This window comes from Triturus cristatus, chromosome 1_1 (genome assembly GCF_964204655.1).
Source record: "Triturus cristatus chromosome 1_1, aTriCri1.1, whole genome shotgun sequence".
NCBI lineage: Eukaryota > Metazoa > Chordata > Amphibia > Caudata > Salamandridae > Triturus > Triturus cristatus.
In genome coordinates, this window is record NC_140579.1 from 434976382 (window position 1) to 434988499 (window position 12118).

Below are 12118 nucleotides of genomic sequence, written 5' to 3' on the forward strand. Positions count from 1 at the left end.
CATCACTTATGACTATCATGGAAATATCTCTACGAGAGAACTAAAATTTACTAAAATCTCCTGGCTAAGGCATATAAATGTGTTTAAAAATTGACCACCAGAGGTGTACTTATTTCATCCCTACCAGTAACCATACTGTTAGCAGGCATCCAGATGCTTCAGCGTCACATTCAATCATGTGTGTGGCCAGAAGGAAAGCCCCAATCTAGAAGAAACTTTTACTGTCTTCTTTGGCAGGGAGGTGTATCATGCCTTGTTCTTATGAAACAGAGGGCAGCCTATTTACGCATAATATTAGAGTGGGCAGCTAGAAAATCTGAGAAAAAATGGATGTTCGTGGATAGGGCGGTAGCAGATAGATCCCTTTGCTAAAGAAATCAAGCCTAACAAAACACCTATGTAGTTTTCTCATCAAATCAACGCTACAAGTTTGTAACCAGGTTGCAGTGACGGGTGGTTTGACAACTTCCCCTCACGCTATGCCTCCACACAACATACCGGAGTTCTCCTTGGCAATGGGTAAAAGGGACTTTCGCAAGTGGGAGAAAGGCGAATGTAGAATCCCGACAGGCGTTAGGTCATTCATTCCAGGACTGTAAATTGCAGCTTCAGATTACAGAAAATGAGAAGCTGCAATATTGTCAAATTGGAGACTGTGCTCTATAACCAGGTACCCTTATCACAGCCACAGGAGGGCATACACTCTTTGAGAAACTAGATTTCAAACACATGCAAAGCCTTACAAGACAGCGAAATAAGACAAAGGTTTTACCAGGAAAGATGGAAAGAAGATGTAAAAATAGACATATCTGATGACAAATGGGAAACTCCATGGCCAGATATTCCCTGAATATTTAAAAAAAAAACATCACCCAAAGAGAACCAGCCTATAAATTCACGTATCAGTGGTACATAAACCCAGAGGCTGTTCTTTAATATTTCTGATTGGTCCTGTCGATGTGGTAAGAAAGATAACTTCATTTTGAACATGTAGTGGAGCATGCATGTGTATACAAATGTATTGGAAAGATGCTTAGCCATAGTAAAGATGCAATGCTGGTCGACCCATCAGTTTGTACATTCGGACTGACAGCGGACAATAGCGTGAAGTATTGCTATTTCATGAATAGGCATTAACCTCACATGTTGGACGCTACAGGGTAAGCAGTAGTATTATACAGAAAAATAAGGAAGCGCCACACATATTACCTTGCTTTGTTCGAATTTGGCGCTTTAGCCATGGAGAAAATAGCAAGCAACATGAACCAGTCAGGATGTTTGGGTTCTTGGTACAGGCCGCTTTGTGGCTCAGACTGAAACTGAGGTGTGGCCGATACCACAGAGTTGGATGGTGAACTCGACGTGGGAGGGTCAGGCGGGCAACTAGAGCCAAATTTCGGGGGGGGGCTGAAAAAGATTTCGGGGGGGCTAAGTCTTCCATCCACAGGCAGAGTGGCTGTAAGAAGGGGTGAAACCACAACAAAAGCCTCATTAACGAGTAAATGGTCTTTTAAAGACCTGTGAAGTACTCGGGTGCGGCTGCAATTAGACGGACGCCAGCCCGCGAGGCTGTCTCAGCCCGGGCTGACACACATGCCGGGGGGGGGGGGGGGGGGGGGGGGGCTGAAGCCCGGTGAGCCCACTGGGTGTTGCGCGCCTGGGGAGGGTTATGGAATGCGCTCTCGGCGCTGTCTTGTTTCTGACAATAAAGGCTTCGGAGTCCCCTTTTGTGAGTGAAAGGATTAGCCCTTATATGAAGGTCACAATTCCTTAAAGAATGAACAATGTGTACAGGCCTCTTTTTCTCGGGGTTTTCTAATGGATTTGTTTCTCTTCGTTTGGAGTTACCCAGACCGCAGAGGGCAGGATTACAGTTGATACAAAAGGGTCTGGCTTGTCTGTGAACAGCAGAGGGAAGGAGCAGGTTGTTACTTCTGTGCGAAAGAAAACCGATATGAGAGCAGGTTTTCCTCTCGGTCTCGGATAGTTGAAACTACAGGCGGAGGAGCACCGACGAAGGTCAGCGAGCTTCATCTCACAGGCCGCGCATTTCCATTTGGGATACATTAGTTGGATGTTTGATGAACTGCTGCTGGGATGGGGAAGCAAGAATATGTGGAGCCCACACTGTCTTTAGGTGTTGCTCTTTTTAAACAAGCATTGGCATAGCCAATAAGTCTCGCTTTTGGGACCTTATAAGTATTTAGTTTTGCAGCACAATATCCTTGGTGCAACAACATCAGCTCTTGCATGGCTAAACCTTGTACCTTTTAAGTGTTTAGCCATGCAACAGTTGATGTTGTTGCACCAAGGATATTGTGGTGGATAACTAAACACTTAATGACCCAAAGGCGAGACCTATTGGCTATGCCAATGCTTGTTTAGCTTTGTTGTGCAGCATGGATAAAGAGGAACCCCCATTGAAAAAAAAAAAAGATGCTATTATGCAGTCGCAGCAGCTGTGTCATTTTGTAGGTAAAAGCACAACACATGTACGCACCTACAGAGTGCGTGTGAAGTTTTCTTTTTTTTTTATTTACTGATCCAAGTTGTACTGGTAAATAAAGAAAATGAAAGCAGCGCCAAAGCTTTTTTTTTTTTTAAGGCAGGTGGAGGGAAATAACGAAAGCAGGGCTCAGAAGCAACACAGAGAGTACTGGTGCGGGAAAGATTACAGAGGATGGAGTATGCGTGTGTGTGTGTGCGAGAGAGCGTGCATGTGTGCCTGTGTGTGTGTGAGAAAGAGAGAGAGAGCATCAGGGCTCGAGTCGGGGTACCACGCGGGTGGACGGCGTCCCCCCACTTATTTTACCAGGTTTTTCCGGGTGGACGCCGTCCCCCCTGCCCAAAAGCTGGACAGCATTGTGTGAGCAGAGAGCCCGGGTGGGAGGGAAGTTTCCCGTAAATTACCAAAGATATGCTAATATTTGTAATTGGAGACTTTAAGAGGCACCGGTGGTGTGTGCAGGCTGGAGTGATTGGGAGGCGGAGCGAGCAGGCGTTGGCGGTTAACGCTTGGAATGTGTGTCCTTCTGTATCTTGTGCACTTTTGAGCACTTCGTTGTGCAACTGGGGCACCCCCTCGGGGGAGTGGGGGGGAGGGGGGGTTGCAAAGGACATCGAGGAACAGACCAGGGGTAGCAGTGCTGTGAAATGCCCCGTCATCTAAAGGCATATGAATACTCATGAGATTCCTGTTGTGACGTCACTTCCGGTGACAGCGTCCCCCCACTTTTTTTCATGAGATTCCTGTTGTGACGTCACTTCCGGTGACAGCGTCCCCCCACTTCTTTTTTTAGGACTTGTGCCCTGGAGAGCATGCATGTATGCATGCCTGTGTGTGTGTGAGAGAGAGGGGGAGAGGGAGAGAGACAACGTGCATGTGTGCGTGCATGCGTGAGGGAGAGAGAGAGCTTGTGTGCGTGAAAGAGAGAGAGAGTTGTAGGGAGAGCGGGTATATCCAATCAATGAGAGGAAAGGCGCCCTGCGGCACCGGTTCTCATGCAATCTTTTCGTGTTTTTAGGTATTTCAAATGCTGTTTTTTTCGGGCCTCTGTAATATACACACGAGGGACAAGTGGGGAGCGTGGAGTAGAGCAGGAAAAGGTGTGAGGGAAAGCACACACACACCACCCTAGCCTTTCACAACCGCACCCACTGCTGACTCTGCAGCTGCAGGAGAATCATTAACAGGCACCAACCAAGAGCAGCTGGAATGAATGATGCACCACCACTGCTGAAAACTTGACAGGGAGCAGAGGCCTGCCTGCTGTCAAGCCATGACCGTATTGAAAGCAGTGAGCACCAATGAATGCCTTACCGTGCATAGCAGAAGTCAAAAGTGCTTCGGCACTGCACACTGCCACCACCACGCCACCAGTGCTGGAAGCCTGGCAGGGAGCAAGGGGTCCTTGTATCATTATAAAAGCACCAATGAATGACTTGCGTAGCAGGAATCAATGGTGCTTCGGCACTACACACCAAAGAAAGAGAGAGAGTGCATGTGTGCGTGAGTGCCTGTGTGTGTGCGCGAGAGGGAGAGAGAGAAAGAGCATGTGCGTGGGTGTGTGTATGTGAGAGAGGGAGAGTGAGCGTGCATGTGTGCGTGCATGCGTGTGCGAGAGCGCGCATGTGTCCGTAAGCGAGTGTGTGTGAGAGAAAGAGAGAGAGTGCATGTGTTTGTGCTTGTGTGTGTGTGTGTGAGTGAGAGAATGTGCATGTGTGCATGCCTGTGTGTGTGTGTGAGATAGAGAGAGAGAGCATGCATGTGTGCGTGCATGTGTGTGAGAGAGGGGGAGAAAGAGCAGAGAGCCTGGATGTGTGAGTATGCGTGTGTGTGTGAGTGCGAGAGAGCGTGCATGTGTGTGTGTGAGAAAGAGAGAGAGAGCGTGCATGTGTGAGTGCCTGTGTGTGTGTGAGAGAGAGGGGAAGAGAGAGAGAGAGCACGCATGTGTGCGTGCATGCTTGTGTGAGAGAGAGAGCTTGTGTGCATTGGTTTTGATTAGATGAATCGGGTGGCTCTGTATCATAGGTTATTAGACTTGGATTCCTGTACTGGCTTGATGTATTGAACTTTTATGAAGCTGTCTTGTTACGCATTATTTAATTACTAGATGTAAATATGCACACTAGTTAATTACAATCTTAACTTTAGTAATATTAAACTGTTTAGCACATTGGGGGTTGTCATGGCTTGACAAAGGGATTGGTTTCCGAGAAGAATCCGATCTGCACATAGTTATTGTACAATGTTTATTATTGCATAATATCAATGTTTATTATTGCATAATATCACTGAATTACACAACCGATACCTGCAAGCCTTTAAATACAGGAGATGCCGTTGCTATTTAAAGCCACGGGGTGGCAGTGGTAGTCTCTCGAGTGCTGCGCGCGCGGCCGTCGCGCGACGCGAAAGTGATCGCGATCAAGCGCGCGGCGAGTGATGCGCTTAATGAGCATGAGGAATGCCATATAGCGCCTCTGCTCAAGTGCGCGCCCGCGCACATGCACTGCAAGCTGTAGCCGGCGGTAGCATTTTTTGAAGCCCTAACTTAGTCTCGCCAGACCAGCGCAATCGCTGGGTCAGGCGAGACCTAAAAACAAAGTTTTGGTTTTATCACTTGTTGATGTAGTTCTTTGTTTCCCAGGTGGATCATTTGGATAAGAACGGGCAGTGCGCGTTGGTGCACACAGCCCTCCGAGGCCACCTGGAGGTGGTGAAGTTCCTGATTCAGTGTGACTGGAGCATGGCTGGGCAGCAGCAGGGGGTGTTTAAGAAGAGCCACGCCATCCAGCAGGCGTTGATCGCTGCAGCCAGCATGGGCTACACAGAGGTAAGCGGGACCTCCTGGCTGGGAGTGCACCAGGTATCATGGAACCAAACCATAGCTCATGATGGTGTCAAGTGGTGACCACTCAAAAAACCTTTGCCATTTCAACTTTTTTTACATTTTAAGATTGGTTTATTCGGTACTGCAGGAGAATAATGAAACGTTTTATAATCGTACTGTTAATTATCTGGTAATCAGCATGATTAGGGGAGTATCTACATTCCATTACGACATTTTACATTTCTGTTCCTAATTTCATGTAATTTGATTTGTGATTGTCTCCATTACAGAGTTCCTGTAAGAGGGTGTGTCCCTGGTTGTTATTAAAAGCGTCTCAAGTGTGTTTTCTTTGTAAGATTAACGCAGGTGGCCAGACTTCTCTAGTTATAAGTAATTCAGAAATATTAATGAAAACCGTTATCATTAATATAGCACACGTCGCAAAGTGAGTTATCTAAATAATAGATATTATTATCAACCTCCATGATACAGCTATATCGACTTTGCAATGATGAAAGGAGGAGTCCGCTCTTTTGAGATTTCCCCTGTCACCTGCAGATTTCACAGCTGTTTTCAAAGAACACTCGGCCAACTAAACTATCTTCTGAGATAGTGCTGTTGTTGGTCATCCTGTGCTTGGGTAGTGAGCGCAGAATGTGGATGCAAATTATTTTTAGATGTGATAGATGCTTACTGATAGATTTAAAATAAGTAAGAAATTACTAATTTTAAGCTCGGTTTTCTTAGAAACTGAAACAAGTTAAAGGCAGCTCCGTCCTGTATTTACTCCATGAATGAAAAATTTCCTAGCTTTCGTAACGGAAAGTTTCAATTCTATTAAGGATTCGGAGGCGAGGATTAGGCTTTTCTTTCTTCTATTTATTCCACATAGCAGTCTTAGAAAAACAACAGTAAACAACAGTAGGACTTCACTTCCCATGAAGCCTACAGAGAAAAACAAAAATGCAATGCAGTAGTCCATTGTCCAATCAGGCGCCTCCTGGTATCATAACAACCCCTGCTCTGTGCTGGACATCCTCTTTCTTCCTGCAACCAAGCCGACCATCAGCATTCCTAATCCTGCTTCGACTACTCGGTTCCTGCGGGCAGAAAAAGGATGTCATAAAACCTGCGAATTAAAGCCTCCAGCACAGAAGTCAAGACAATATACAGCAACGTCACACTGACCAGGAAAACGCTTTACTTACGTCTGACGACACATCCTGATGAACCCGGGTGGGTCTAGGAGTATCCTAAGGGCGGGCTAATCCTCGCCTCCGAGTCCTTAATAGAATTGAAACTTTCCGTTACGAAAGCTAGGACATTTTTCATTCTATGTCAGGACCCGGAGGCGAGGATTAGGCTAGTTCAAAGCTTATCAGGGACGCAATGGAGGGGACTGGCTTGAAGTAAAACCTCTTAAAGGTTGAGTCCGAAGACCAGTCTGCCGCATTCAAAATGTTCTCCAAGCATGCTCCTAGCGTGAAAGCTTTCGAAGCCATAGCACCCCGAGCGAAGTGCGCTCCAAAAACCTTAGTGTCGATGCCAGCCTCAATCATCACCCAAAGAACCCACCGTGCGATCATAGGTGAAGAGACCGCCCGGAAAGGTTTCCGTAAAGCAATCAAAAGCTGGCGCTCCCCATGAGGCCGAACGTCTGCGGTCATTGCCTCATACGCTCTGTTACATTGGACAACACATAGCTGTGGACAGTCCGGGAAAGCCGGATAAGAAATAACCCGAGACTGGGTCTTGGTACACCGGGATACATGAAAGGTGACGCCCTCCGGCTTGAAGCATCGCCCTGTTATATACAGGACTCGAACATCCGAAACCCGTCTGCAGGACACTAAGCATAACAACATGGCCAGCTTTGACGACAACTGTTTGCGTGATAGGTATTTGTTACTGGGCCATGCTGACAAAAAATGTAAGACCTTATCAACATCCCAGAGAAGTGAATACCGTGGCTCTGGAGGAAGAGTAAGGCGAATTCCCCTGAGGAGCTTCCGCACCAGGGGATGGTCACCCTCTGGATGATCCGCCACCACCGAGTGTCCCGCCGAAATCGCAGAGCGGAACGTATTAATCGTTCTATAAGCTAACCGTTCAGAAGCTAGGGAAGCCAGAAAATTCAGGATGTGAACAACATCTGCCCCCACGGGATCCAAACCTCGTTGCAAACACCAACCCATCCATCGGGACCAAACCGATCAATATCGCTTAACGCTACCATCGGCCCATGCTCTGGAGAGGAGTTCTGCAGCGTGGCGTGAAAGCCCAGGGACTTGCCATCGAGACCTGTAATCCGCCACGCCATCAAGGCCAACGAGCCGCTCACAATCAGGGGATGAGGGTTGCCTGAAAGATTGAGCAGGAGATGAGGGAGCCGGGGTAGACGGATTGGAGAAGCCCAGGAAAGTTCCATCAGAACTGGAAACCAGGCTTACGCTTTCCAAATCGGGGTGATCAGTACCAAATCTGCCCCCTGTCGACGGACCTGCGTCGTCAACCGCATGATCATAGCGAATGGAGGAAACGCTTAACCCTGCTCCCGTGACCAGTCCTGGAGAAAGACATCAGTGGCCATTGCTCCCGGATCCAGGCGCCAACTGAAATACCTGGGAATCTGAAAATCCAGACGAGAAGCAAAGAGGTCGACAGAAAAGGGACCCCAATGGTTCTGCAAAGTGAGAAACATCGGCCGGGAGAGTTTCCACAAGCTGGAGTCCCGAAGATGACGACCCCGGTAAGTGTTCCGCAATTACCGACACGTGATTGGCCAGGCAGTATTCCCAAAAATCTTTGGCCAAGTCTGCCAGGGCTTTGGACCGCGTCCCCCCCCCCCCAGGCGATTGATTTAGCGAACCGCCACCACATTGTCCATTTTGAGGAGGACGCACGAGTGAACCTTGTCCCTCGTCCAACAAAACACTGCGAAAGAGCCGGCCATGCGCTCCATACAGTTGATGTGGAGCGAGCCTTCCTCGGCGGACCAACCTCCTCCTGTAGTGAGCTCGCCACAACGTGCTCCACAACCGGAGCCGCTGGCATCGGACTCGATCACCAGGTCGGGACGGGAACCGAAAATGGCACACCCGTTCCATGCGTCCATGTGGGCGAGCCACCAATGAAGTTCGGCCCTGACCTCCTCGGAGAGCGGGACTTTCTGAGCATATGTCAAGCCCCTGCGGAGGTGAAAGGCTTTGAGACGCTGAAGGGCCCGAAAATGCAGGGGTCCCGGAAAGATGGCCTGAATCGAGGCGGACAGGAGTCCGAACACCCTGGCAATACTGCGGAGGGAAGTCAGCTGTTTCCGAAGTAGCTGTCGGATCTCGTGACGAATCTTCGACATCTTCCTGGAAGGCAGCCTTAAAGTCGCAGCCACAGAATCGATCACAAACCCGAGAAAAGTGATGGAGCGAGTGGGGTGGAGACAAGACTTGGCTTGGTTTATGACAAACCCCAAAGACTGCAGTAGAAGCACCGCCGACCGGAGCTGGCGCAAGAGAGTCTGAGGGCACTGATGAAGGAAGAGCATGTCGTCGAGGTAGACAATGATCCTGGTGCACTGCGCCCTTAACGCTTCCACCACCGGATGCAACACCTTGGTAAAACACCAAGGGGTGGATGACAGACCAAAGGGAAGCGAAGTGAATTCGAAAATCTGGCCGTCCCACCTGCACTGCAGAAACCGACGGTGAGGAGGGAAGATGGGAACCGTCAGGTACGCATCCTTGAGGTCCAAACGGACCATCAAGTCGCCGGGGCGTAACAGGTCGCGAAGGAGGTGAATCCCCTCCATTTTGAAATACCGGTAAACAAGCCATTCGTTGAACTCCCGAAGGTTTATCACCAGACGCTGACCACCATCCTGCTTTTGCACCAGAAAAATGTTGCTTATGAAGGCCCCGGGCTGTGGATGAGAACGACAAATTGCTCCTTTGTGCAAGAGCTCCTGGAGCTCGAGGCGGATCAAGTTGGCCTCAGCCCCCGAGAACTTTATCGGGGCGGGGGGAGAGGATTGGACAGGGGAACAGAAAAACTCTATGTGAAACCCCTGAACTGTTTGCACCACCCAAGTGTCCGACGTCAAAGCCCGCCAATTGTCCAGAAACCGGGCTAACCTGTCCCCGAAGCAATGACATGAGACAATTATAGAACTCACCGTGATTGGCGGTGCCGCCGGAACCTCTCCCACCGTTACTCTGACCTCGGCGCCAGGAACGGCCTCTGGTGGGGTAGAAACCCCCAAAGCGGGAGGAGTCTTGGTACTGCCCCCTCTGGGATGGTTGACCTCTGCCGGAGGCTGCTTGCGAGAACTGGCCAGCCGAGCGCCCCCTGCCACGACTGGCCCCTCCGAAAACCCGTGCATTGAAAATGCGCTTCACCATGGACTGTGCCTTGTCTAGAGAATTAAAGGTGGACACAAACTTGCCAAGCTCTTTCACAAAAGGGTCTCCGAAAAGACTGCCCTGTGCCACCGGGCCCGCTTCAGAAGTCGCCAATTCCCCCAATTTGGGATTCAATTTGATAAGGAGCGACCGGCGCCTTTCAGTAGAAATGGCGCAGTTCGCATTTCCCAAGAAAATGATGGCCCGTTGAGCCCAACTGGACAAGGTTTCAGGGGAGATCAGGGAGCCTGAAACCTTGGCGTCTTCAGCCATATCAAATATTTTCACCAGGGGACCCGTGATGTCCAACAATTTATCCTGACAGGCGCGCCAGGATCTATCGATGCCTTTCTTCGGGTCCTTGATAAACTTTGTCAGATAAGTGGTCATTTTGGCATCAATTTCGGGGGTTACCGCGACCTTTCCCTCCAGGGAGGGGTGCGGGCATTCAGATCTAAGGCGTGCACGGACGTCCTGATCAAGGGGTTTCCAAAGGCACGCCGCCACATACTTGGCCACCTTATCGCAGGGAACCCACTGCGAAGAACGGGGATGCATAAGTTCCTCTGGGTCAAGCAGATCCGAGGGAATTCCGCCCTGGGAAGCTGAGGACCGAGGATGTTCCCCCGAACCAGAAGGGGAAGGACGCCATGACCTGCCCTGGTCCGATTCGCCATCCGACGCACCCTGGGAGTCCTCCGAAGTGGGAGAGGAAGGCATGGGATCAGGGACCCCCACAGGCGGAGGATCCGCCAGGGAAGGATCTGCCGGCAAGGACGGGGTCTGGGCGTCCAAAACAGTTTGACGAAGTCGCTCAAAAGCGCCAGAATCAACTCTGTCGGAACGGGAGCGCTTACACGGATTCTCCCGAAGAGAAGCGGGGCTCAACTTCGAAGGTAAGGAACCAGAAGGTCCCGTAGCGTCTTCACTCGCAGGGAGGGGTTCAAGGAGTTTCACCAGGTCATCCAACCTCTTCTCCAATCTCTTCTCCAAAGGAGCCACCGCCTCGGAGACCGCCTTCACAATGGAGGAATCCACCGTATTTCAGAGCTCATCGGACAGCGGAAAAAACTGGGATTCCTCCTCCTCGTAATAATCATCAAACTCCTCCATGGCGCCCCAGGGAGAAGCTGAGGAAACGAGGTAAGTAAAAATCAGTGGTGGCCACCCACCAGGTAAGAGGGAATTATAATGTGGGATCTCACCCAGGTCACCGAATGGAGGCAAGAGCCAGGGCCCCCCATCCAAAACAGAGGGCCAACAGCACTGCCGAAGTAACAGGGCCCAAATCAGCACACCCAGCGCCCTAAGAACCTAATGCGGGCTTGAAATGTATGCCTGGGCACCTTCAAGGTGTGCGGTGACAATGCTCATAACCTTACCCCCTCGGGGGTGTTCAGCCTCAGGCACAAACCGGCAAGGCGCGAGTTAAGTCGGGACGTGGGCGGAGGCGCTCGGCAACAGCCGTTAGATGTCTGTGCAAGCTCCGCTCGCGTCCCGACGAAGCTCCGCGCCTGAAGAACACAAAGAGATGCGTGCCCTCTCGCGGTTGGCAGACCGTAGCGCTCCCCACCGGTAACAACAAACTTGTTGCGCGGCCGCGTAGGAGCGGGCAGAACGCTCCCGCGGCCGCGATCACGGAGCAAAGGCTCCTAGTATCGTGAAAACAAAGGCAGAATTAACAGCCACAAACGCGCATTAAGCCATACGGAGCGGACGCTCCTTTCACACACACAGCGCGAGCAATAGCAAGATATCCCAATAAACCCAGAACAATAATAGATCAATAAGGGCAATCAGCATACATGCCAACACTCCCGATTTAGGCGGGAGACTACCGATTTGAAGGCTAGTCTCCCGCCTCCCGATTCCTGCAAGCAAAAACCCGATTCCTCGGCGTTTCAGCTGACAGGGCTTGGTAATGTGTAACGTGCTAATTCTTCCAGCAATAGTCAGAATGGCGATGCAGGGGCTCTAGAAGGGGTGAAAAACCAACAAAGCCCCATTAACAACCGAATGGTCTTTTAAACACCTGTGAAGTACTGGGGGGGCTGTGTGTGTGCCCGGAAGCTGTTTCAGCCCGGGCTGACGGGGGAGGGAGGGGGGTGTATGCACTGACCGCAACCTGCCAGGCCAGTGCACAACTCTTGCATCCCCCTCTTTCTCTGCCTGCCATTGCGCTCCATGCTTCTGAAAGGTGATAAAAAAAAACACGTGAATTTGCTTTCAAATGTACGATCCTGCAGCAGCACACTTCCAAAGTCCATACATGACAGAAACCCGATTGAAGGCCCCAATCTCCCGATTTTTTTTTTTTTTTAAATCTCCCGCTTTGCTGTTCTGAAATGTTGGCATGTATGAATCAGCAATCATACGGAGCGAAGCTCTTTC

General features: G+C 50.2%; 1 protein-coding gene across 4 annotated transcripts in view; it reads left to right on the forward strand.

Moving 5' to 3' along the window:
* The window catches only part of TANC2 (tetratricopeptide repeat, ankyrin repeat and coiled-coil containing 2), a 2520149-nt gene that overhangs the window by 2209772 nt on the left and 298259 nt on the right, over positions 1 to 12118 (forward strand). For all 4 annotated transcript variants that reach the window (XM_085640812.1, XM_085640825.1, XM_085640816.1 and 1 more), the window contains one exon: positions 5151 to 5336. In XM_085640812.1, coding sequence (XP_085496938.1) covers positions 5151 to 5336 — 186 coding nt within the window. The remainder of the gene's footprint in view (positions 1 to 5150; positions 5337 to 12118) is intronic.